At 46.5% G+C, this 27203-nt stretch overlaps 2 protein-coding genes across 5 annotated transcripts in view; one reads left to right on the top strand and one right to left on the bottom strand.

Moving 5' to 3' along the window:
* The window catches only part of LOC106850493 (uncharacterized), a 47482-nt gene extending 32319 nt beyond the window's left edge, over window positions 1-15163 (top strand). For all 4 annotated transcript variants that reach the window (XM_088168264.1, XM_088168265.1, XM_088168266.1 and 1 more), the window contains 6 exons: window positions 513-2242; window positions 7892-8066; window positions 8789-8993; window positions 9420-10042; window positions 10965-11110; window positions 11931-15163. In XM_088168264.1, coding sequence (XP_088024390.1) covers window positions 675-2242; window positions 7892-8066; window positions 8789-8993; window positions 9420-10042; window positions 10965-11110; window positions 11931-12726 — 3513 coding nt within the window. In that variant the 5' untranslated portion in view covers window positions 513-674 and the 3' untranslated portion in view covers window positions 12727-15163. The remainder of the gene's footprint in view (window positions 1-512; window positions 2243-7891; window positions 8067-8788; window positions 8994-9419; window positions 10043-10964; window positions 11111-11930) is intronic.
* A 5212-nt stretch (window positions 15164-20375) lies between these two features.
* TSN (translin) lies at window positions 20376-27202 on the bottom strand. Its single transcript, XM_014871756.2, has 6 exons — window positions 26826-27202; window positions 26614-26707; window positions 23882-23978; window positions 22954-23069; window positions 22236-22315; window positions 20376-21895 (listed from the first exon to the last, which is right to left on the bottom strand). The coding sequence occupies exons 1-6, from the start codon at window positions 26889-26891 to the stop codon at window positions 21659-21661; spliced, it is 690 nt and encodes a 229-aa protein (XP_014727242.1). The 5' UTR covers window positions 26892-27202; the 3' UTR covers window positions 20376-21658.
* Window position 27203: the final 1 nt, after the last annotated feature.

Genomic DNA, 27203 nt, shown 5'->3' with positions numbered 1-27203 from the left:
GTCAGGCACAAAACCAGCACCAGTCAGCCTTCTTCTTCCACCTTGCTACTTGAGTCTTCAAGGAGACCCCAGTTATGTCATCCTTTCCCGGCCCCAGCATCCCCCTTAACTCACACACTCTTGTCTGCACCCCCCTTTAAGGGAAAGAACTTCACTATCTCTTGTAAACCTGCTGTCTCCTTAGTGCTGCTGTGTCAGTAAGCTGAGCCTGCAGCAAGAACTTTTGAGCATTTGTCTCTAGAGTTGAGCAATGTTATTGTGAGGGCTTTCCTGAGGGTAGGTAGGATAAACTTCTCCAAATTCAGACAGGTAGCGTAAGGCCACTGTTAGGTTGGCTGCAGAGGAAAAACTTCCCTGCCCCAAGCCCCACAGCTCATTGCCCAGTTACACTGCTCTGCTCCTGCACAAGCTGCTGGTGTTGGATTCTGCACACCCTGGAAGCAGACCTGCTGCTGCATCCTGCGAGTCAGCACCAGGCTGCTTCAGTAACTCATCTTTCCTTCCATTCACAGGTCTTCTACCCATGGCGACTCCACCCATGTGAGAGCTCTCTTATGTGAGTTCCCAGCAGCACACTTTGCTGTCTGTGGTCTGTGGACATTGACTGGCATCTAAGCGACACCCCTCCTCTCCCCCTAGACGCCACTGTCCTAGAGCCTCCATGTGCATTTGCTATGACATACATCAGTGTTGATGAGAGACAGGAACACTGCCGGGTGATCTCGAGCTGCCAAAATAATCAGCTCTGTGCACAACATGGCTTAAAGGATTTTTCATTTAGCAGTATGCATCCACTAAAGAACCTAGACACTGATATTTTTTCTGGGGACTTCCACACTCTTGCCTGCCACACAGGCAAGGCATCTTTGGCCAGTCCTGTGGAAAACCGGATGTATCGGAGTGTGGAAAACCTACACTGGGCAACAGCTGCTGACTGTGGGCTGTATTCTCACTGCCGGAGCCTGGATAACGAGATCATCTTTCGCTATAGAGGCACCAGTCAGTGGACAGAAGGCTGTGTGGATGTGGCCCCAGTACAGAGCACATCATACTCTCTGAGGAACCTTTCTCTCCGTGCTAAACAGACATCTCGAGCCGCACAGAATGTGCTCCTCCCTCCCTTTGACAAAGTGCCTCAGTGGCTCTTGCCTTCTGCAGAGGAAAGAGCCCTACACAGGGATGCCAGAAAAGAGCTGAAGGAGAAGCTGAGGCTGCACAGCAGTAAGGTGGCAGAGCCCTGTAAGCCAGTGCGCCCACAGGTGGTCCTGCCTGAGCTGATGGCCCAGGAGTGCTTTGAATGCCAGGTGTGCCGACAGTGCAAGAATGGCTGTGCTGTGAGGTGCTGCACAGTGCTGGTGGAACACACTGCTCTCAGGCACAGCCTCACAGCGGGGCAGGGACTGTGCTTTGCACATAGGATCATCAGTCCAGAAGACATCAAGCAGGAGGCTCAGAGGAGGCTGCAGCTCCGAAGGCAGAATAGCTCCCCCAGTTTGTCCCTTCAGCATGCTGGGGAAAGTCGTGAGATGAGCAAATCCAGAACAGCAGAGACTGTAGAACAGTACAGTGGGGAAACAGATGGCAAAGTCACATTGGGACAGAGCAAGAAAGACCACTGCAAAGGGAGGCTCTACATACCTACCTTTGAGGAGTTCAAGCAAATGAGAAGTAAGGAGAGAAATTCATCTGACAGCAGCAGTGGGCCAGCAGATTACTTGAAAAAAGGTCTGCCTGCAAACCAGACACTGGAGAAGGAAAACAGTAAGAATGTCTGTCCAGAAGCTTTAGAGACCAAAGCTGTGAATGAACCTGCTGTCACAGCAGAGGAGGATGATGATGTATTTCATGAAAACCACAGCTCTGCTGGCTTTTCCCAAGACCCAGCCGCATGGGATGGTATCAAGATGAGCAGTCCTGAGGTGAAGGACAGAACCTTCCAGACCTCCATCCCAGATACATCACCAGTCCCTATTTGCTCCAGTCCTATTCCACGATCACCTCTTCAGGCAGGAGCAATGCATTGTGCTGGGGAGGAGATCTTCAGTGATGAGCAGCAGAAAGGAGAGACAAGACAATTAAATGATGTCCTCCACCTTGCAGGGCAGTCACTGTCTTCTGAAGACCAGTCCTCTTGCTGTTCATCGCTGCTGTTAGAAGCCACAGACTTATCAAGTTATGGAGCTAAGCTACAAAAAATGAAGGATGAATTCATAGGTTCAGCCTTGGAACTTATTAAGAAAAGGTAACATGCTCCGTGGGGTCACCTGAAAGCAGTTCCCTTGTTAATTATCTGGTCTTTCTCCTGATATGTACATAGAATTCCTGTAGCATAAATGTGCTGTTGGCAGAGCCTTTCATCTTGGAGTCTCTGATAGCCAAATGGACGTGTCTTTAAAGCTGTTCAGCTTAAATTCCACCTTGCGGAGGATTAAACATCAAAAAGCATTTTCATCTAGACTTTGCCTTTCTGTGCACCTTAATCCTGTAAAGACAACAGCCATTAGTAGTTCTGACACCCAGCTTCCCACCCATTTTATTTCTGTATTAAATTGTCGAAATGTCTTTTTTTTTTTTTTTCTAATAGCATCTGTTAAAAGTAGAAGACTGCCAAAGGATACAAAGTACTGATATGATTCCTTTGAAGAAAGATGTAGAGTCTGTCCCACCACTGCAGGACATGAATTTAGATAGTGTGACATGCAGCAGCAAGTGCTTTCACTTGCTGCCTGAATGTAGTGAACAAGCACACAAGGGCAAGATGGCTGCTATGAGTCTTTAACCCTCTCTTGGAGACCTGCACAGGCAGTGAGTGAAAGTACTTGTAAATACTGTCCTTCTGTCATGTCTGTGTGGGCAGCCAGAGAAAATACTTCTGTAAAGCCTTCCTCTTTCTCCATCCAGGGTTTTATTCCTTCTCGGGGGAAGATATTCACAACGACTGCTTTCTCTATCCTGGTTTTGGACACAGCAGTCCTGTTACCTCCCTCCAGCCAAAAAGTGGGGTCCCTTTCAATGCAGGGTGGCACAGTAGGAATCAGCAAAGTTCTAGAAGCTAGGAATTTGGAGAAGTTATCACTGTCTTATCACACTGATGGGAAAAGGAGGAGTAAGTGTTGGTGGAATGGTTTGTTTCCATGTACATGGCTTTCATGGTTGGATTTGCCAAGAATTGCATTAGACTTGTTTCCTGGCTGCTTCTGCAATCCACAGATGGGTGTGAGAAATGCCAGGGCATCAACCTTGTATGCTGTCTTTTTATTTCTGGAATGCATGAGCTGAGACTCGACTATGGTTTTAGAGGAGATAATAGTGACTTCTGCACAGGAATGAGAGTTGTCTAAAAAACTTAAGTGGGGCTGAAGCCAGAATGACAGCAGAAATACTCCAGCTTTATAATCCAAAGGGAAGTAGGTGATGTCAGAGCCCTCAGTGCTTCTCTCAGCTGTGCAGCCTTGCCTTTCTGCTTTTCTTCTATGGTATGAAAACCCAATGAAGAGGTAGATGAAAAAGTTATGGGACGCAACCATTTTAATGGATTAGGCTATTTTTGTTATGAATGTGAAATGAAATACACAGAATGGCACAAGTAGTAAGGGTGTAAAAACATCTGTCTTTTCACAGATCAATGATTTTAATCAATGGCATCTTGAGCCCAAGCTGCATGCAGAGCAAAGTACAGGAAATTAGGAGTGCATATGATCTTCCTTCCTACTACTCTCCCAGCCTCCAACCGCTTCCTGCCCAGGGTCTTTATGTGTGGTTTCTGTGCTTTTAATATCCACACTGGTTTCAGTCTCTCTAGTTGGATTTGTTAAAATCTATGAAATAATTTTTATTAACATCAAAATGACAGTTGATCTAAAAATGTGAATGACAATGGGTCCAGTATTAGAGAGGTAGTTTTATATGTGAAGGAACCACCCTGGCCTTATTATTTTCTAGAGTAATAACAAGTAATGGTAATTGTTATTGCCAAAGCACTGGTTATTGGGAAACTCTGTTTTTTTCCTTTGTTTAGAAATTTATCATTTTTCCATAATTTTCACCTAAGACTGTAATATCCCTGAATATTCACTATTCCAGCTGATTTTCACTGCAGAGGTGGAAGATTTTTGTCTTCATTTTGGGTGCTAGATTATGATTGCTGGCATCTAGGCCACATTCTTTCTCAATCTCAAATGAAATTAGCTGAAAGCTGGGGATTTGGTCCCGTTTCCACAGATAGTCAGCTCAGCAAGCCTCTGATAGAGATGTTGTGATGGAGCATCTCAGAGTAAAATAGCTAAGATTGTCTTCTCTTTCTTGTGTTTCTGTGTAAGTGTCAGTTTTACAAAGCAGTTTTGTCTGTAAGTTAGCAGTCTCCATAGTAATTCATTGTTAATTATTTAAGATTTGTTCAATTGACTTAATATTTTGTCAATGAAGATTTGATTGTCAGTCTCATAATTATGGTGATTTTAGCCCCCTCATGGGTCACTGGATACCCTTAACTTAGGCTGTAGTCCTGGCTGGAAGGGATGTTGCTATCTAGGTCGAAATCTTGTAAGCTTTTCAGTATATAGTCCACTTTCTGGAATTGCTTAAGTGGGGAATTGTTCAGGATAAGGACATGCAAATACCTCAAGTTTGTGTCTATGAAATGAGGGACATGGTGACAACAGAAGGCTGCACAATTTAGCCAAGGACATGACTAAGAAAGAAGGCTTCCTGAAAAGAGTGATGGGCTGTATGTGGGGTAACAATAGGATAGTGGGTATAATACCAGCTTCCACTAGCAAAGGACTCCAAGTCAGGAATGCAGGTTACAGCAGGGAGGGCATGCACAAAAATGTTTCCATTAGTCAGAAAGAGTCAGGAACGTGTGTAAAGGGCTGAGAACTGCTGGCTTGGACAATGATAAAACCATAAAGAGGCACATAGAGACATAGTGAAGGAAAGCAGGTGCATTTCCAGTTGCACACCATCCCCCGTACTTCCACTTCCATGAGATTCAGAGTTGAAGGCCAGAGGTTTAAAAACACATTCAAAAAGAACCTGTGTTGGCCCAAGTGCATCACCTCTCTTGGGGAGAACAGGAAAAACTGACATCACCCCCAGGCACAAACTCCTGTCCAAATAAGTGATTTAATCCAACAGAAGGAAAGATGCTGGAGTCCCTCCTTCTGCCCCGCTCTGTGAGGGCAGAGGGAACTTGACTTGCTTGAGCAGGTGATGGTGTGAACCTGTTGGCAGCACAGATCTCAGCCAGGAGAAAGGGACTAGAGAAAGGAGCAATATCCTGGTTTCTTGGCATGTCCCCTCTTTCTCCTAAGCCAGAGGCAAAGGCTAAAGGAGCAGCGCTAAGATGTGGTTCCACAAAACTGCTTGTATCCTCCCTGTTTTGCCCACATCCCTCTGATCACACTCTGATCTGGTGGTGTGTGGAGCAGCACTTGCCCCAAGACCACATGGCCAGTACATCAAGCAGGAGAGATCTAATCATAACAATTAGAGCAGTCAAACTAGGGATGAAGAAATCTCCTTTCACACAATGTGGGCTCTGCATCATTGCCTTTCCTATCTCCAGCTGACCAGCCATGGGGTGGGTTGAATTTCTCAACCTTCAGTCATGTTTCCCTAGCTCAGCTCTCTGGGTAGTATTGGCTCTTATTCCCACTGCAGATCACGTCTGGAGATTTTTTTTTAATATCCCTTTTGGGCTGTGGAAACCACAGTAAGTGGTGGCATCTGGTCTGTAGACCCTATCAGCAGAGAGCTGCTGTCAGCTTAACTTAGAGGAGCAGCAATACTCTGGAGTGTTTCCCATATTTAAGTGGATGATCTTGAAGCACTGTGAAAATGACAAATGAAAGCTCAGCATCTCTCTTGAGAGTATATTCTGCATAGTGGGATATGGTGTGATCAAGAAGATAATATTCCAGTTAGGAGCTCTACTAACCTTAGATGCATCCCATTGCCTCTCTGTGCCCCAGTGTGGTCCCTTTTCTGTGTTACTTAACCAGGAACTGTTTGAGTAGGAGCAGCTTTTGGAAAGGGTGATTTTCAGCAGTGGCACATCCTCTTCAAGAACTTTCTTGCTCCTTAACCTGTGCCTTCCCTCCCATGGGTTTGCCCAGCTGATCTGTTCATACTTTACACAACTCAATGAAACATGGATGAAATTATCTGTCTAAGAATACATGAGGGAGGGTTTTTAAACCCATATAATTTCAAGGTTGATTTTAGATCATGGCCACACAGACAGTTACACACATATAAGGAGTGGTACCCCAAGCATGGCTGGAGACAGGAGAGGAAGGAGACAGGAGCCTCACAAGCCAGACCAGGGCAGGCCAGCACCATGGTGGGACTGCAGCCTTGCTGTGTGCCTGTGCTGCTCTTACTGCCACCTTGTAAGTGCTACAGACTGCTCTGTGCCAGCAGTGATGTTGGTATCCCCTTTCTACAGGCTGGGGGTAGAGACCTGGAGGGGGACAGCAAGAAGCAAATGCCAGGAGCCTGCTGTTGGCACTGTTGCCGTTGCTGTGTAGCCACAGCTAAAAAACTCTTTTTAACTGGTTATGTCAGCAGGGACCTGGAAACATAAATGGAGGAAGATGAAAAAGCATCAGCTGGAGAGATGCAAACCAACTTTTCTGGCCTGACAACAGAGCCAGTTTGTGTTCTGGGAGATTTGTTCCTCCTTCAGTGATTTTAGTATTTGGCTGATGGTTTGTAATTGGAGCCAACTGTCATTCACTGCAAGGAGAATGCCCATCTGTCTCATGTGTTTGCTTGTAGTTGACACTGTTGGAATTGCACATTAGCAGTGTGACCTACCAGCATAAGTTCACAAGTGAAGCTTTTAAGAAGAAGCAGATTTTTCTCATAGGAGGTTTTTGTTAAGTATAAAATACATGCAGAACCTGAAATATGTTCCAGACACTGGCTTCCTGTATATACAAGCATCCATATACAGTCCTCACAACCTTCCTTTTTAAAGGAATCCAAGTCCATAAAAATTAAGTAAACCCAAAATAAAAAAAAATAATATTCTTCCCAACAGGCTTCATTATGCATGGAAATAAGATGTCTTAGAGAGTCTGTTAAAAAAATGCATCACAAATAGTATCACAAACAACAACCTGTCAACTGCTCTGTCGAGTCGGTGGTTTTGCACCAGACTGTGCCTGTCTGGAGAGTGATGCTATCTGTGGAGGAGGGAGTGTGGGGTTGGACAGGCTGCCTGTATTAGCCAGGCCAGGCCCTTGTTAGCACTGGACAGCCATGAATGAGGGCGTCCAGAACTGCCAAGTGAGAGCAACAGACACTGCCACTCTTTTCAGGTCTCAAGTGCACCAAAAGGCCTGATCCTGGGTTCACTGAAAACAGATAGTATCTATCCAGTGACTACAGTGGGCTTGGGATCATATGAGAGGAAAAACAGAGGGAATACTCCTTTAATCCTCTAATCCCTTCAAAGTATTATGATTTATAGCAGATGATCTTCTTCCAGATGAGCAATATGCTTTCTGTGTTGGCAGTATCTCCTTAAATAGCAGCAAATATGGATATGGTCTACTTAGAAAGGAGTGTTTCTCGTCCCTATGGAGCACCTCATGTTTTATGGACACAAAAATGCCCTGTGAACAGCTGAGACTTGATAACCCGGACTGATGTTTCCACAAGTGCAGTTACCCAATTTGCATGGTCTTTACTGAGCTGTGCTTAGAGCCCCTGAAAAACAAACACAGCCATCCATGCTGACCAGTCACCATCCCCGCCTGCACCTTCCCTGAACTGTTGCAGATCGTTGTTTGAACCTGAGCTTGCTGCTCAGTCTCATCTGTGTCAGGAACAGCAGGAGAACTGCATCCGTGATGTTCAATGGAGTCTGCTTCTTCCCTTGCAGCTGCAATGCTGAGACTGCTGCCAAATCCCCCTCCAAGGGGCGCTGTGATCTGAGGGAAGCTGATCTCCCACCTCTGGAGGACAGCCAGCAGCCCACAGCGATGTCCATGGCAACAGAGACCTGGGAGGACAAGCCAAGCAATGAGACATCCAGTGACACTCCACCTGCAGGGAATGTAAGGGAGAGGAATTCCCCTCTCATATGTGTGTTTAGGATTTTTTCCTTGTTAGGAGCTCTGAAGGATCCTTTCATTGTAGGAACTGGGGAGGCTGGGAGATGGCAATCTGATATTGACTCCCATGAGTGATTAAACTCTGCTAGAAGCATTAGAAGCTTTTTTATTACACTCAGTAAAACAGGAGTGAGTTTTTTGCTCCTGCCTATGTGCCACTGCATTTTGTGCAGGGAGTTCAGCAATAGCCCCTTCATGGCTTTCAGTGTATTTGGGGGTTCAGACAGATTCCCTCTTAGTGCCCCCTTGGGCAAGCTGCTGGTGCAGGTGGGGCATGGAGGCTGGACTTCCTGACCCTGCAGTGCTGAAACATTTACAGAGCAGCTGCAAGTCAGCTCAGGTCCCTGAGCATGGACCCTTAGCCAAGTCTGTGCTCTTGACTTCTTCATGGTTATTTGACAGCTGTGATCCAACCACCTCAGAGCCACTGTACTCAGAGCTATACAACAGCAAAAAGAGAGGGGTCCTTACTTGTTAGAGCTGAGCAAGACAGAGGGAATTAGGGGAACAGATTTCTTAATCATCGTGTAGCAGAGCTACATTTGCAATCCCATTGCTGATGAGTTTCCTTTTCTCTCCTTTGGCAACTGAAGCCCAGTGTCTGCAAGACCAGGTGCTGCTTTGACCTCAGCCTTGCTCCAAACCCTTTCTTGCCTTTCTTGCAGACCCCCAGTCCTGCCTGTCGCCGATCCAGCTCCGACATTGTCCATGAGAGCACAGATGGTGCCAAGGCCCAGCGGGAGTGCCGGCTACGGCCACACTTCAGTGACCCAATGCCAACAGACTCGGTGAAGAGGAAGCAGCTGGAGCTGAAGATTGCAGCTGCAGCACGGCAGCACGCACAGAAGCGCCGGCAGGAGCGAGACTATGGTACACACGCTGCACTCGGGGGCTCATGGGCCAGATGCTGGGCCTTGCTGTGCTGCTGTAAATGTGGAGCAACTCTACAAACTAGGGGAGGGAAGCATCCTGGCTTGTAACCAGGTGTGCAGGAAATCAGGATCTACTCTGCTCTGTCCCTGACTGGTAGATGGCAGGGGAAGAGGCAGCCCAAATGAGTTCACAGTTGTGGGCAGCGTAGAGATGACAGATCCCAGACTTCATCTGTGAGCCGTTTATTTCTGACTCTCACCAGTCTCGGCAGCAAAACTGGGTGGGGAGGCAGCTCACAGCCTAGCTTCACCAAGTCAGCCTGTTCCCTCAGGGTTTCTGCCATTCATAGCTGTGCCAGCATGAGTTCCTCCGGTGAGTTCTGTGCAGCTGGCAGTGCCTGTAATGATTTGTGTCTGTTCTCAGGTCCAGTGGTAGCAAAGGCCAACCTTGGGCATGGTGGCAGCTTTGATGAGACCCGACGCACCCCACGGGGCTCCCTCCGCTCCAGACATCACTGGAGCAATGTCAGCAGTCTGAGCACGGACAGCGGGATTGTTGGTGTGAATGATGCCCGGGATGACCTGGATCCCACCGAGGCCACCCGGACCAAGTCAGCAGATGTGGAGAGGGCGGATAGTGGCATTGGCCAGATGGCAGCTAGGAAGTGGAGGAGCAGGGCATCTGAAACGCTGAGCTCCCTGCAGGCGTGGGAAGCCCACCGTCCCTGCACCGATTGTGGAGAAAGGGACCTCCCGGTGGAGACAGATGTTCAGAACTGCAACCAGAGGCGGGCTGATCTCTGTGAGAAGTGCCACAAGCGCAGGACGGAACGCAAGGAGTCTGTGCTGGAATTTGTCAACACAGAGGCCAGCTATGGAGAGGACCTGCGCATCATCAAAGAGGAGTTCTACCTCCCCATGCAGGCGGCTGGGCTGCTGAGCCAGGAGCAGCTCCAGGGCATCTTCAGCAACATCCAGGAGCTCATTGACCTCAATGAGAATTTCCTGGAGATACTTCAAGAAGAGATTGATCAGGCCTTTGATCAGGTATGATGCTGCCTCTGCCCTCTAAAGGGGCTGGGCCGGGCAGACTGGAATAGGTTTTGTGTTAGGGGGGCAGCACAGGTGGAGCAGAGGAACAAGAGGTAGGACTCCTGAGTTATGGTCAGCTATCAGTCCCTTGCTCTCTCAGCTATTCTGATTTCAGTAGCTCTGTGTCAGATCACAGATGTTGGACTCACTGTGCTGTGGTGATGCCACTGACATCAGCAGTCTTGCTCATTTATCCCATTAACAGACTATTAACAGGTCTTAATGGTCCCATTATCAAAGTTAGCTTTAGGCCAGTTGGCCTGGATGCTGGTAAGAATGTGACCATGGGGGAGCAAAGCTCAGCTTGCTCTGTCTCTCAGGCTGTGCTCTTGCAGTGCTGAGCTGACTGGCTTTATGCTGGCTCGGCTGTGTTTGCCTTGGTTTGCAGTTTACTGCAGCTTGGCTCTAGGCTGTCCGGAGGGCCAGGCAGTGCAGGCTGCTCCCTGCTCTACAGCTATGTATGGCTACTTCTACTGATGCACCCTGTCTTGCACAAGGAGCTTTCCTGCCCCACCAGCAGGTTGGTCACAGGGCAGAGAAATAGAAATAAGCCTGTGGGGCCACAATATATCCTCTTGACTAAGAGGCTCAATCTGGCCTTCAAGCCCTTGTTCTGATGAGCTGGCTGAGCCCACAGGAGGAGGGCAGACAGCTCTTTGCATGTGGTAGAGAAAGCACTTAGACCAGCTTTCCTTCCCCTCCCCAGGTACTGATTCCCCCCAGACCTGCAGGAACTGCCTTTCTACCTGGAAGGGTGAGCCCAGCTCCGCCTTTGGTCTGGTGCTCAGCAGATCCTGCAGCAGTTCGTGCTGATAGGACTGAAGGCAGGCCCGTGGCTGTGCCTCTCGTGAGCTAACTGAGCAGGGCTCTATTGCAGGGGGATGATGACCTCATGACCGTGTGCATCGGAGAAATATTCCTGGAATTCGTAAACATGCTGCCAGCCTTTCAGACATACTGTCTTCAGCAGTCCTCCTCTGTGAATATGCTCAACGCTCTGGAGAAGGAGAAGGAGTTGCTCAGGTGAGAAAGGAGATGAACATATTCCTCCAGGCTTTGGGGACAGAAAGGCAGCAGGCTGAGGGTGAAGCCTTTGCCAGCCCATCTAGATCAAAGTTTTATGCTAATGTTCTTCAGTTATCACTGCTTTCTCTTGGAATGAGGACAGTCATTTATTCTCAAAAAATATTCAGTCCTTGGTCTCCCCTAAGGCAACCAGTTGGTCCCCAGCTGTACTCAATGTTTTGTGCTAGCAGTATCTGCCCAGGGACCACTGTGCTGAACTGTCACCAAATAACACTCAGCTGAGATCAGCTCTCAGTCCCCTGGAGCCCAGGTTGGATTTCCACTGCAGAAAGCCACTTTGTGGCACACATGACTTGAATTTGGTTCCCATTCCTAGCCTTGGTCTGTTGGGCAATGTCAGCCGAGTCATTTCACTTTCCACTGCTCAGCCAAATTCTTGTTTAATATGCTTTGTAATCTAATGAAAGACATTACGAGTTAATGCAATCTGATATAAACTGATGTATCTGCCTCATGTTTACGTCAGTGGGTACCAGAGAAAGATCACACCCTTGCTATTTTTATGATGTAATAGAAGACTGTTAGGATGTTATGTGTAAGTGTCTCAGGCACCTCATTAGGATTCTGCAGCTGAGCACAGCTGCAGAAATGGTTGTTAGTCTTTAATAAGACAGAATTCACAAGGTTGCTAAAAATGGGGGGGCTGCAGTGCAGTGCCCAGCAGCTGTTAGCAGCACGCTGTTCATTTGCATTTAGGATTGCAGCATCTGCTGGCAGAACAACCACCATTTCATCCTGTCTTCTTAAATCCCTGCAGAATATTCCTCAATGTCTCCCAGAATGACAACACAGCACTGCGGCGGATGAACTTGAGGTCCTTCCTGATGGCCCCTTTGCAGAGGGTCACCAAGTACCCCCTGCTGCTCAGCAGAATCATCAAGGCCACCACCGAGTACCACCCAGACCACGGCAGCCTGCGGGAGGCCAAGAGCCGCATCGAGTCCCACCTGGAGCACATCAACATGAAAACCAAGCAGGAGGGGAACACGTGGACCCTCCGGTCCTTTCGCCAGGACAGCAAGAAGAAGAGGGAAGTCATCAACATTGAGATGAGAGAAACTGCCCTCAAAACTGTCGGCTGGCTGCGGGAGGAGACGCGGTTTGTGATGGAGGGGTCTCTGCAGCTGGCCCAGCCCCCTGACGGCCAGTGGGTGAAGAAAGGCAGCAAGACCCTGAAGTTCCAGAATATGCAGGTCCTCCTCCTGGTGAACATGAAGCGTGTGTCCGAGTCCAGCCTGGAATCAGCTGAGCCAGGGCCCGTGAAGGATGCAGTGCTGGTACTCATCAGGGACAAAAATAATGGGAAGTTTCATTTGCTCAGGGAGCCCTTGAGGCTGAGTAACTGCATCGTCTCCACTGATCCCGACTGCGACGACACCTTTGAACTGATTGAGATCAGGCGGGAGGCGTTTGTGTTCCGGGACAGCGACCGGGCGCGGACTCACCACTGGTTCAGGCAGATCAGGCGCTACTCCAGGGAGCTGGGCTCCTGGAAGAAACGGCGGAACGCGCTGCCCAACATCATGATCAGCACTCCTCACACCAGGCCCTGAGTCCTGCACGGGCAGCCACGCTTGGCTTCACCAGTGCCACATCCATAGACCATCGAGAGCCCCAGTGGCCTGGACTTGCTCCGTGGACAACACAGGGAGGAGCCTGGTCCCCAAAGACTCTTACCAGCACTGGAAGCAAACACCACGGCCTGGTGCTGCTCTTCAACCTCTGGACTCACAATAGTTTGTGGCTCATGTACATACAGAGATGGGCTCCCCTCGAGGAGATCACCGAAGGATAATAATTTAACTTGTTAATGTTGCACTGCAGGAGAATGATGTATGATGCTTGCCATTGCATGGATCGTGTTGAAAGCCAGTCTTGACAATGAGAGAGGTTTCCACTATTGACTATATTTCATCAGCATTATGTAAAATCTGAGAACTCAGCAAAATTAGGTGCAGTATTATGCAACAGAGGATGAAAGCTGGAAAAGATTATGTTTTCCACCATTACTCCTAAGGACTATGTTTCATTATTCACCTCTGTATACTCAGTCAAAACACTTGTTTAAAAAGAAAGGCGTTTCATCTTTAATCCAAATCAAGTAGGTATCAATTTGCTCAGATTCAGCTGCATGTACACAGAAAAAAAAAAAAAAAAAAAAAAGAGCAAACGTATAAACCCCACATATGTAGAACCTGTGGAAGAGCAGCACACCCCCAGTGAAAGTCTGTTATTTAACTGACTTAGGGACTGGAACATAATGCTGCATCTGAAATATCTCAGAAGTATATGTAAATACAGCTCTACTACCACTGATAGTAAATTTAAGAGTTTGCAATTATTTAAATGATGTAATCTAGTGTATTTCAAAATTTAATTGAAAGGAACAATTTACATTATACTGTAGAGTAACATAAAATGTTTTAATAATTATGTTTCAATTATTTTAGGTGGGTATTTTTTTAATATTTATATTTTGGAGTATGTATTTCACTTAATATGGGTGGCATTCTGATGAGCAATGTGCCCGTGTCTGCTCTGTGGATCCCCTGAACAGAATTCAGGGCTACTCCAAATGAGACTGGGTAAATGGTACAAACCTGCTACTCCAATTCTCACTAGACAACAACAGACTGGTACAAACCCTTTTGCTCTGGAGCCAAAACTGAGGCCACAAATAACTGCCTCATAAGGCCCAGCCTCTCTGGGTTGCTCAGCAGGGAAATGACTAGAAGCTGAACAATGGTAAAAAGGCAAACAGGGTTTAACCTTTTCAGCCTGACATTAACACTGACCGCTGCTTTGCAAAATGTCATGCTATGACTTACACAGCAAAGGCCAGATTTCAGCCTGGAGGCTAAATTAAAGTAGGCTAAATTTTGGTCCATGGATCTGAGAGGACAGCCTGTTCATTCAGGCCCACAGGGTAAAGACAAAGCCAATCAGTATTATTCATTACCAACAAAATATTTTTATTACAGGCATTTATTTCACAGTGGGATTCACACAAGCACAGTTGTGTATTTCTCCAGAGATCAACCAGTATCAAAGATCACCAATGAAGGCAGACAGAAGCCATCTGCACAAAGGTAGCCTTAGTATTGTAAAGTCACTACTGACCCAGCATTTGAGCAAGCCTCAAACTGTGCCCAGTGCTTTGTCCTCTGGCCACAGCTTCCAGAGTTTGTTGCACTGCTCTGGGCACTGCGGCAGACACCACTGACATGTGCCTACTGGCTGTATTTTCTCTTGTTCTGCACCATCCAGCACCTCAGTGCTTTGTATTGTCCTTGAGGAAATAAGAAGATTTGCATATCTGGAGAGGATATGAGTGTGGCCACACACAGCTGAGCTCTATAGCAAGCCATAGCTGTCAAAGTGATTGTCAGGGCAGCAGCCTGGCTCCCTCAGGTGAGCTGGAATTCCCTCCAGCTCTTTCTAATCACTAGACAATAAACTGTTCCCCCAAAATATGCACTCAACAGCCAGTGAAGAGCACGAGGCATTGCTTTTAGTTTGCCATTTGTTTTTCACAGAGACAGATTCCTGAGCAGAGCAGCTGCTGGAGGAAAATTTCTCTTATGCTGTCATGACAGATCTCATCTATGAGCCTTCGAGCCCCATTCACCTCACATGCAAAAAGCAACAGCTTGTAGCACCTTTGTCTTCTCTCTCAAAACCACAATGGCACAGCCACCTTCTCTTCATTTCTCTGGGGCATCTCTGACAAGAGAAGGCATAAGTACAGTTAACAGCCCAATTTATCTAAACAGTGAGTGGCTTTCACAGCAACACGAAACTGCTGCTTGCTGGAAAGTTTTCAATTACTTTCCAGCACAGTGATTTTCTCCACAATCAATTCATGCTGGAAACCACCAGTGGACCATTTGTACAGTCATATCTTTAAATCAAGATACCTTCAGCCAGCCTGGCTGTTCAAAAAGGTTAGAGAACAATAATGCACGTAAAAGGTTTGATATTTAGCATAAATCTTATGTTTGGTTGATTGTTCAATTTGTCAGATTCAGGGTTTTTCTAGGTATCACAGGAAGCACCTGCTTGCCAGGCTCCTGTAATCATGGTTTATTTCCTCTCCCCAGAAGAAGGTCTATGAATAATCACCGGGTATTGAGTTATGAGCAGGACGTGTACTTGGTGCTGTAGCCCTGTTCTAAAAAAACTGTAGCCAAGGTACAGTAAGTACAAGCCCTTTGATCTGGGACAGCTATGGGAAGTGACAGTGGGATTGCAGAACCTGTCGGACTGGGCAGAGGTTGTGCTTCCAGCACACACTCGTTTTATGTATCCGGTGTGTGCAGCTGCTCGCCTGCCTGTCAATTACTGGTGTTGAAAGGGGACACGAGCAGGGAACAATCCTTGTGGCCCTGCTGTGGCATGGGGTGAGGCAGCACAAGAAGGGCAAGAGTGTCAGTACACTGACAAGGCAGTAGATTTCCATAATCCTCAGGCACCCTTCTGAACTAGATGATCCCTCTCCTGGGAAGTTCCAGGTCTTTCAGTATCACATGTACACATCTTACTTGGCAGCCATGGAGATTAGTTGTGCTGTATTTTTCCATTTCTGATTAACAAACTGACAAAATGCTATTATAACCCAGGGTACTTGGAACAAGGTTGTCTGCAAGCCAAGAAAGCAATTATTTGTTGCAGGCTGGCCGTCTTAGGTCTCTGTAATATTTTTATGCCTCTCATTGTCATGACTGACAATACTAAGATTACTTTTCAAGACTCCTTCCCACTGAACTTACCCAGGTAGTAAAAGGAAAACTTTCTATAAGTACCCCTAGTCAGGGGAAAAAAGAGAAAGTTGGTTACTCCCTTGATTTATCAGAACTCATAAATGACCTTTAAAAAGAACTTAGTATGAGCCTTACTGGTCATTTACCAGGAAAGCAACAAAAGTCTTTATTTTTAGAGTCCATGTAGATTTGAGCTCTGAAGGCAGACACACAAGATGACAAAACACTGGATTAAGAGCCCTCTGTAAGCTCAGGTCCCAAGGAAAGAAGGAATAGGTCATTTATGAGTCACGAGGGTGGGTAGGAAAGCCTGAAGAAAACACATGGAGATAAAGAGTAAGTACTTCAGAGGGCAGGCACTTCTGCTTTAGTGAATAGAGATCCTCTCCTTTAAGGTGTCCTTGTATTTTCCTGGTTGTCCTTAACAGAAGTGTAGATGGCGAAGGGATGCTCAATCCACTATTTGATCAAGAGCACATCTGAGAGGGAGAATTCACTTTGGTCTGGCAGCAAACATTGTCGTTGGAGCCTGGGATTGACCTCAGCATACCCCAAATCCTGAAAAAAAGCTGAGATCATCTCAGATCTCCTGACTTTGCTGTATATGAATTTATAATGCAGCAGAAGTCCCAGAAATACTTTTTTTTTTTTCCCCAGCAGAAGATTCTGGAGAATCTTGCACTGTCTTGCTTATCCCTGACATGTTCAAAGAGGAAAAAAAGTTTGAATCTTCTAGCACTATGTCAAAGATCCCTTCAGGGCTCACAGATGAGGCAACTTTAGTAACTCACATTTTGTGATGTCTCCTCTCTGACTTGAAACTGGAAAAACCTGGAACTGAAAGCAACAGAGGAAACTGTCCTCCCAGAGAGCAGATAAACATTCAAAGCTTTCACTGTCATCGAGTGACCTGTCACTACAATAGAGTATGAAGGAGCAAAATGTCTTGCTGATCAGGTGGACAAAGGAACTGCCTTATTTGTCAAGTGCTGCTGCAGAGGAGCAATCTAAACAGACATAGGTACAAACAATGAAGAAAAATGAAGGTTTTACAGTAACATTACACAGTCAAAAAACTCCAGGCAAACCCTAAGGGCACTCGTTAGAAAAGAATACACCTCCCCTGGAAAACTGAAGGTGATCCCCCTGAGGGAAACCATTCTACGTGATGCAAAGGTTGAGTGATAGGAGCAGAGCTGCTATTCTTCAGCAGAGATGGAAGAACACTTTGGGGCAATCAGAACACAGGCAGAGCATCCTCCAGCACTGGTCTCTGCCCAGGCTTGACTGGGAGCAGTTACTCATCTAGAAAGAGTTGAAAATATGGCATTAGGCTCTAGATCCATTAGCAAGGATTAACATAATAATAATTTGCAACTTTCCAGCTCAAATCCTGCCCCAGTGTGCTCTCTACCAGTGCAGGCTTTGCATCCCTGAGAAATTATCTCAGCTGCAATTGAGAAGACCCAGTCTGCAAACAGCTTTCTCAGGGAAGGTTCTCTGCATGGAATCAGACAAAGGATTTGTTTGCAGCAGAGGCCCAGGTGGTTTGAACCCTTCCCTCCTGGGACAGAGTGACATCCCTGGGAAGACTTCCAGGGGAGCAGAGCACCTTGCAGAGCTCAGGCTCTTATATTTTCCCCAGGTTAGATGTTCATACACCCAGAGTGTGAATGTGCAGGTGAACAAGCTGCAGACGAGGAGTGTATTCCTCCTTTCAAGAAAGGGCTGGTTTTTGAACAGCCGTGTTTTCCTTGGGCAGGGCAAGCCCCCAGTGCTGACCAACCAATGCAAACCAGAAGTGCCAGCTTGAAGTCACGATAAACAGGCAGTGAAGCCTGCAAGGAGATACTCATCTTACCTAACTCATGCCTGACCCACAACACACAGGCAGGAGATGCAAAACAGATAGGAGTCTTCCTTTGAAGTCTAACACTCATTTCATGGCACTCCATGAGTTCAGCAGGGAGGAGACTCTGAACAACCCCTACACTCTTTAATAGAGCTGCACCGCTAGGTCCAGTGCAGCTCTCTTCACTAGAGCTGCATCCAGAGGCAGTACTTGAACAAGAGAAGATGGACTGTGGATGAATGATGGGTCAGGATCCACTCACAGACCCCCAGCATGTAATGACCTTGCTGGCTGAAAAACCTGGGTGAGGCTCTGTAACTCAGTCACTTTGCAGTGAAATGAAGGCAAATTATTTATTCAGAGAGAAAATCCTTGGCAATCCTCTCAAAACGGGAAGCAGTTAAATTACTGCAAGAAAAAACAAACCATTTACCATACAGTGTTACAGCTCAGAGAATACTGAAAGCTGGCACTGCAGGGAGAGGAAGAAGCCTCCCTCTAACACCCTGGCACAGCATGGAGGGGGGACTGTGTGATGCACCAGGTCAGAAGCAAACACTGCTGAAAAATAAAGATTGTTTCAGCTAAATCAGTTCCTTGATCCAGCTCACTGCACAAAGATGTTTGCTGGCAACAGGAAAGGGCAGCCTGGAGGTGATAATATGTCCTCTAAAAAGTGCCAGTTTAAAGAGGTGGCTGGGCTGGCTGTAGTTAATCAATTCCAGCAGGCAGAGCCTAGTTCAAGAGCCAGCCTCAAGGTCTATTGTGCATCCTGCTCACCCCAGCTTCCTGAACTGTTTCAGGTCAGCACTTTCATTGATCTGCTGGGCTTCAGCAGGCAGGGCTATAAATAAAGAGCCATTAATCAACTATTTAAGTACCCTTTTTACTGAAATAAAGAAAACACACAGAAATGACATCAAGATGGGAAAAATCCAAACAAACAAGTTAGTGAATACAAAGACGAAGCAAGAGAGCACTCCCAGGAACACACTTGAGGCTGAAGTAGCTCAGGGAACAGCCGTGCTGGGTGTTGAGTCAGACTCTCCAGTGCTCCTGCGCTGACTCACTCCCCTCCCAGCTGCCAGCACAGTCTTCGCCATCCATTCAGTACCAACAGGAGTCACTTGTTCAGAGTTGAAGTGCATCTGATTCACCATGAGCCATCAAGCGTCTTGCAGTTGACTGCCATTCCCTGCTCCCCCTTCCCTATTCAAGTCCTTCTGGGTTTTCCCTTCTTCCCTCTACTCCCAGCTCTGGGACAGGAACACAACTTACCATTTAGTATCAGACTAATGTGAAGACTCCTTGTCAAAGTCACAAGGTCCTACAGGCTATCGTGGTGCAGAGGAAGCTACAAAAGCACCCCCATCTTCCCCTACTGCTTCCTAAGGAGAAAGTTAGTGGTTTTCTTTTCTCCAGACCTAGTCTGAGAATGAGCCGTGTAGCCTGACTCTTGCAAAATGCTTTCCCAGAGGACGATGCTAGGCTCTCCCAAGACCTAGAACAGGAAAGAACGAGGTGTTTGCTGAACACCCTCCATGAACACAATACTGAGTGTCTCTTTCTTGGGCACTTGCTCTTCACAGAGCCTTAGATAGAAGGATTCCACACCTTGCACCTCTGTAAGCCCTAAGTAAGAGCCTTGCTCTTCCAGTTGTCCCTCCCATGGTACCTGCACCTGTGGCACAGCACTGTTTCATCTCCACTAGGTCTCAGAACCCACCAGCAAGAGCTGGCTGATCTGGGATCTAGTGAACAGCTGTGTTAGGCACACAGGATCCGTGTCAGGAAGCAGACCTGCAGCATGACCAAATGCAACTGGAGCACCTGGGACGTAAGTCAGCACAAAGCCTTAACCAGCAGCTGCCCTGCCACGTGGCCTCATATCCCATGCCAGGAGTCCTCTAACCTGAGACACACCAAGCTAATGCTCAAGAAACCCTTCTCTATTCCCCTGCTACCATGAATTTCCTGTGTGACCTTGAAGTGCACAGCTGTGTCTGCATAGCCTTAGGGTGTTGGTTTACCCCTCATCTCTGGTTTGGGCAGTAAAACTGGCTCAAGCTCCTTCCTTCCTCCACTGCCACAGTGTTAAGTCGAGAAATGAGCAAACACTGGCACAGGGCAAGAACAAAGAAATACTTTGAAAGCTGTTATATTGCCACAGGGCTCAGGAAGTTACACCCTCATTTTCTTCAGCTGTGAAAGGGGGATATTGCCATCTCCCTGTGTTAAGTGACATAAGACACAAAGGATGAAAACATGAAAGACTATGAGATGCTCTTAAGATAATCTTGCCATCTCTTGGATTCATAAGAATAAACTCCATAGCTCTCCTATTTTACTTGGTGAAATTGCTCAAAATTAAAAAATATTTTAAGAAAAATGCCTATGAAATCTGTTTGCAGTTTGACTTTGCACTTGGCAGTATTTAGAAGTGCACCACTGAACAACTACAGCGAAGGGCAGGAACTCCATTATAGTCCAAGGACAGCTGAAGGATGAACTGAAATGCTGGTATTCCAGAGCAGGCTCCCAGCAAGGGAAGCAAATAACAGCAGATGATCAAACAGAGGTACCAAGTGGCCATAATCAAAGAACAGCTTTTATTGGCCAAAATAACCAATAAAACATTTTCTTCCAATAAACAAAACAACCCCCTTACTCTGGTAAACCTTCACCAAGAAACCAAAATGCTAACAAACCTCACAAACTTGACTGTTCCCATTTATCCTCTGAAGTATTCCTCCTCCTACGTTAGCTGTTCTCCTTAACTCTCCTGCACCACCAGAAGTAGGAGAATGGCAAAACTCAAAAGTCTTTTAGGACAAGAGAACAAGCGCATGGCGAGGCATGAGTCTGTCCACTTATGCACATGAAAGAGGGTGTTGGTGTTTGCAAACATCTTACACACTTACCTGAAAGCAGTAACTTCCCCATTTCTGGAGATAGAAACATTTTACTACACAAACTATAGTTTTGTGATTTTTTTTTTTTAATCCCAGGACACAGGCACAGTTGTGGCCTGTACAGGTTGTTACAACTCAGGCACCACCTGCAGTTCATCAGTTTACACTTCTCTATTCAGAAAACTTGGAAATTAAGAAAACATAAAAATTGGTTACACTGAGTTCTCAAGGCAAATCATCATTTAAAACTCTGCATTTACTCATGCCAGTAAAACAAATACCAGACAGAGAAAGCAGGTGTCTAAGAAAACCTTGCTCTCCCTGGTAACTGAAATCTTGGCAGAAAGGTAAAAATATATGAGATGCCAGGGTGCCAGACACCAGTTCCAATAGAGGAATTCTCAGGAGTATTTTCACTAATTTCTCAATTCCAGGGAGTACATTAACAGAAACCATTAAAAAAGATCTGGATCTGGTTCATAAACAGTTATGCAAATTTGTTCAACTTACATAGGTGAAAATTTAAGAAATAAAAAGAAAAAGAAAAGTCTTAAAAAAAAAGTCAGTATTTACACATTGTGTTTCTTAAAAGATCCCATGTGTCTGCACTGAGCTGTGTGCTGTGCACACACCTCTGAGGGTGTGGGAGCAGAGACAGCCACAGCAGCACTACAGAACTACTGAGAATCTCAGCTCATGAGAGTTACTGACTACTATTGCTGCTGTGCAGAGAATGGCACCATGTGTTTGACAGAGGAATTCCACTGGAAACAGAGTCTCCTGTCCCAATCTAGACATGATTTTACAAAACATCTAACACCTGTACTACACCTTTTGTAAGAAAATAGAGAGCAGCTTTGAGCTGCAGTTCTTCTAAACTACTGAAGGAAGGCTTCTCTAGGTACTTCCTAAACTGGCAACCATCTGAGGTAATTGATGATGCTGTTCAAATGAGCATCCTTCACTTCTCCCCGCATGCACTAACTGTTGCCTCCTTATTGAGTCCTCTGATTGACAAGTCGTAAACCACTTCCTCAATTTTCTTGACATCGTATTTCAGGCCGTCGTAGCGTTTCCTCAGGGAGTCATTCTTCAGGTTGAGCAGGCGGAAGCCAGAATCCAGCTCATTGATAAAGGTTGAGATGCGAAGAGGGCGAGAATAGTCTCCAGCCGTGACACTGTTCACTGCCAGCCTGGCCTGCGACAGGAGACACCGAAAAATGTCAGCACAGCACCCACCCACATCACATCCCCCTTCAGTTACTGTACCAAACAAAGCACTTGTGTTCCAGGCAGTCAGATTATTTGTACAGAGATTTACCTTTCTGCTGACTATAGTTCTGGATTTTCAATCAAATAACTAGTTTAAACATTAAAAGTATCACTGAGGAACATGCAGAGAAGCATCTTGCTGCAACTTCAGATCAAGGTGTTATATATAATAACCTCCAGGAATAATTCAGGAAAGCTAAAAAACACATTACTTCTGTTTTCAAGGTCAGTTTCAAACCAAATACATGCATGAACATCTTTCTTACCAACTCACTGGCCAGAGTTAATACACCAGAAAGATAATCTTCAATGTCCAGGTGAAAGCCCCGTTCTCGATCAGCTTCAACTGAGACAAAAACAGAGCAGTGATGAGGTGGTACTGAGCATGAGCAAACCCAGCCACCTTAAATTGCATTTGTTTACTGGTGCTAATTTGAAATATCAAATTTATGAAATACTATTACAAAATAAAAGCCAGGCTTTTCCTGTATGTGATATAATTACAGCCTCTCAGTTCTTGATTCAGCATCTTGTACATCCTCAACTGGATATCCAACAGGGTAACTGGATTTACATCTATATACAGGATGTATTTTCCTTCCTTTCTTTCTTTAAATCTTTTCTCCGTGAACATACAATTTTTATGGCAAAGAATTTAATCTGTTTTACACACTTTTTGAATGCCAAAAGCAAGAAGTGAGAGAAACAAGCTCTCATCTTTGTGTTATTCATTTGGTGCATTTATACACTTTGAATGAATGGCCTTCATTGATGAAGAACTTGTTAATGAATGCTTTTGTTAACATTAGGTTTGCCAATTTCCGTCTTCTGAGAATTTGTTGTTTATATAATGAAATCAAATCCAGATAAACCCTGGAACTGATTTCTCAGGAAGAAATGATGTTGTGCTGTTTCCCTGTACCTCTGAAAGCTACAGTGTCTAAGATCACAAGCTTTTTCTCTTCAGTTACAACATTAACTTACTCCCAAGTATTTCTGCAACAGCTTCTCGGGTCACTAATGTTTCTGACTCCAAGTAGACTACGAATGCTGCCAGGAACACCAGTCGCTGTAGCACAAACCTCCAGTGCTCATGAAACCTGCAGAAGAAACACCACGTCAAGGTATAAATAATTAATGTTTATTACTGGAGCGTTAGGCAACAAGCACAAGTGTGTTGTGTTTTCTGCCTTAACACATGCACTTTGCAGTGTTTTTAGTTGATCAAAATGATGCCAGCTAAAAGACATCTCCTTTGTACTCCAGAACTCCACACCCAGGTTACCACACTGGACTCTGACATTTGCTCGTCCCTCTCACACACCTCCTCAGCTCCCCCACTTTTCCAGGCTGTGTTGTCCACAGACAGCCAGGGCTTTCCCTCCCACCTTCCCTCAGCAGATCTGAGCTGACAAGATTCTTGTTCTTTGAAATGTTCTTGCCAGGCACTGTCCCCTTCTGGCAGCAACAAAACACAGAGGTGACAACTTCATTTAGTGTCTGCAGAACCAAACAGCCATTTCATGACAGATTTAGAGCTCTGCTTCCAGATATGCCCCAAACCGAACAACTTAACTGAAATTAATGGAGCAGCAAATGCCCTGCTCCCAGATACAAGGGCAGCTCCAGCAGAACACCAACTTCTTAAGTTTCCTTTTTTCTTTTTGAAGAAAGTTTCTAGAAAAATAATTCAATACTGGGTATTTTTAGTGAAAAGTTACAGTGTTTGAGCAAAAGTATTTTTAATCTATGCTGATATAAACCTCACACTTGTCTACCATGATTTACTTTTCAAAGAGAAAGAAGCATTCAGCCCGTAAACCTTTACATCATTATTCCACAGCAATGAAGCCAAATGCCCAAGCAATTCTCATATATATATCTGTGTCTGGCTGTGTGTGATCCTGCACACCTGTAATACTGATCAGCAGGAAACTTGGTCTTCAGAGACTCCATCTGTGTCCTCACCGTACCAAAGTGCTCACGAGCTTTCTGACACTTCTTTGAAACTGAAAAAGAAATAGCACAGCATTCAGGGAATAAATACACTGAGGAAATGGACATTTGACAGGCAACAGAGGTTTGTAAACACAGTTTTCCAGTGTAGACAGTGCTATTTATGCATCTTTCTTGTCCAAGAGAGACTACTGACACTTGGAATCAATCTGAGAAGTATTCCTGGTGACACCACGAGCCATAGAGTTAAAGCAGAAAGACTCTGGAATTCCAGGCTGTCTGATCTTCTCTGGGCCTCTGGTTTGAAATTGAGCCAAGATGTCCCAGCAATAGCCAAATCCCAAACAATGAAACAGCACTGCACACAGCAGCTGGCCCCAAAGGAAGCACACACACACCAAGTACTGCTGCCAGACAACTCTCACAGTCCAAGGAAAAGCAACTTTTCTTTCTCCATATTAAAATCTTATCCTATTTTTTTCCTAATCCATCAGAACTTGGCTACACGAGGTGCAACATCCCTTCAGGAAACTGCATTTCCTGCTTTTTACGATGTATTTGAAGAGCCTGGGTTCCAGTCTGTCCAGTATGTGTTACAGCTCTGTAGAGAAACGATCTCTCGTTCCTGCAGCAGCCACTGCCACCTCCCGTTCGCCGACAGAGCTACAGCGTCGCTGCACCTGCAGGGCCAGCACTGGCCAAAGGGCTCCAGGCACAGCTGCACTGCAGCCCTCCCACACCTGCTGCTCACAGCCCAGGGAAGGCCGAGGATCAATCTCACAGGCCCTCCTGCATCTTCATGTACAGAAGCCGCGATTATTCACAGATCCTAAATCTGAAACCAGCGATGGTTTTTACCAACAACACCTACTAGGAGTCACTCAAGTGTGATTATAAAACTTCTGTTAAAAACATACAGTTTCTGTTTAAAAAAAAAAAAAGGGAGGGAGAACAACATGCAAAAAATAAAAGCTTCAGGAAGCAGAATGTGGGAGTGCTCCATGTGGCAGCCAGGATGAAAGAGCTCAATGAGAGCTACAGGGTTCCCTTAGTTGTGGGAGCAGAACGTGGCTGAGAGAACAGTGTAAGGAACACATTCACATTTGGATTCTGCCAAAGGCACCTGTGACAAAAACAATCCTAACTGTAAAGGCTCAGGAAGCTGTCCTCCATCAAACTCCCAACTATCCCATAGTTTTACTGACAGAGCTGAATTTGATGACAAATTCACAGGTCTGTTATCACGAGTAAACTCTTGACCTATTAAGCATGAACTCATTATTTTTGCAGGAATTATAAGATGAGGCTTTGGGGATTTTGTCTGGTTGGTTTTTTGTTTGTACTTTTTTTGGGTTTTTTTTTTGTTTTGTTTTTAGTTGATTTTATTCTCTTTTTTCCTTTAACTATTCCAAATCTCTTCCCAGACTCCTCCAGTTTCAGGACCAGCTCTCTCCAGGAATTAAAAACCAAGTGAAAATACACTAAGTTGAACACGGACCTCTACAATTAAACACTTGAAAACCACTCTGAAGTAACTGCTATCCACACAAATGACCATGTATTTTCCCAGGTTGGAGAACTGAGCATCTGCTTGTGCAAATAACCACTGGGCAGCTCTGATTTCCAGCACTGCCAGGTTTCCCAGCAGATGGAACTTACACAAACCTCAGGTGCTACTCTTTGCTGAACACCGAACCTCTCTGAGGCCAGAGAAACCCCAGGCCTTCAGCTCCAGCCCCAGTATGCTGGGCAACCTCAGCAGGCTGAAAACAACCAGTCAGCTCTGCAAGAGAGTAAAACAGCACCTGGGGAGGGTGGTTCAATTTTCCTTCATAGGGTGGCTTTGCACAAATTCCTCTCAAGAGTTTCCAGCAAAGTCAGAATGACTGCTTCTTCTCACAAGATATTAATTAACTGGAAAAACTCCAGCTCTTAAGGGACATATTTAAACTTATTCCAGTAGCTTCACCAGTAAGCTGAGAAATGAGGGGGCAGAAAGAGCAGATCTGACACCTGCAGAGCTGCTCTTGTGGCCTGGAGGAAATGGGCTGGCCCAGGTCCAACACCTCAGAAGCCTAGAACCAGGCTGACAAAAATCTCCAAAGCTGTAGAACAATTTCTGCTGTTGCTCAAACAGGCATTGAGGGCAGCTCCTGCTGTTTCAGCCTTTGCAAATTCTTTTTACACTTTGCTGCGTTAAGCAGATTTTATACACACATAGAGAATCTGTTTTGTACAAACCAGATTGAAGGGTGTTCCTCTCCCCATCCTGAATACCCCTCAGCACTCAGGACCACAGCTTTTTGGGGTGTGGGGTGAAGAGATGGGACTGGGACATGGATACAAAGGTCCAACAAGTGATGACAACACAATCTATGTGCAAGCCACTTACAGGGAGACCTAAGAACCAACTCAGCAGCCCAAGACACCTGGAAAAGAACACACTGCTCTGCACCGAGACAGAAAAGCACCACGCTAGGGAGAGAAGAAAGGGACAGAACAGTGTTCCATAATGCTTAACGGCAGCTTTACTACTCGTCTGGCTTGAAACCTCCCAGCTGCACACTCTTCTTTCCAGCAGCCTCCGAGAAACCCATGCTGAAGGCCCCAGGAGAGACTGGAACCTGGAAAAGCACTCCCGCGCCCCGACTGTTCTCCGCTGCCCGGTGGCGGCGGTGCGGGACTCACTGTGCTGGAAGCCGGGCCCCTGGTGCACGCCCTGCAGCAGCGTCAGGATCTCCCGCGCCGTCTGCTCCAGTGCCTGCACCACCTTCCGGATCTCCTGTGGGCACAGTGCGCCGTCAGCCCAGGCACTGCACTGCACTGCACTGCACTGCACTGCACTGCACTGCACTGCCCTGTTCCGTTCCCTCCCGTGCCCGTGCCTCCCGCTCCGGCACCTCTCGGATGTCCTGGTCCTGGCCGAGCGCTCCCTGCAGCTCCGCGAACATCTCGCTCACCGACATGGTGCCGCCGCTTCCCGCCCACGGGGCCTTCCGCGCTGCCGGCGCGCGGCTGCCCAACGCACCGCCTGACCGCGCCGCGCCGGGCTGCCCTGCGCACCGCCTGAGCGGCCGGAGCAGCCAGGAATGGATGGAGGGGCGGCTAGGAGGGTGCTCAGAGAGTGCTGATCGCCCCACGGAGGACAGTTGGGCTCTCTCAGGGAGGGAGTTTGTCTCCCCGGCGGTGTCCGTGTCTCAGGCGGTGCGGTAGGACCGGGCCCGGTGGGGCCGCGCGAGGGCCTGTCCGCCCCGTTGCTGGGAGACGGCGTCTGGCCG

Source organism: Sturnus vulgaris, chromosome 7 (assembly GCF_052056855.1).
Source record: "Sturnus vulgaris isolate bStuVul1 chromosome 7, bStuVul1.hap1, whole genome shotgun sequence".
Lineage (NCBI taxonomy): Eukaryota > Metazoa > Chordata > Aves > Passeriformes > Sturnidae > Sturnus > Sturnus vulgaris.
This window is presented reverse-complemented; position numbering and strand designations above follow the sequence as displayed.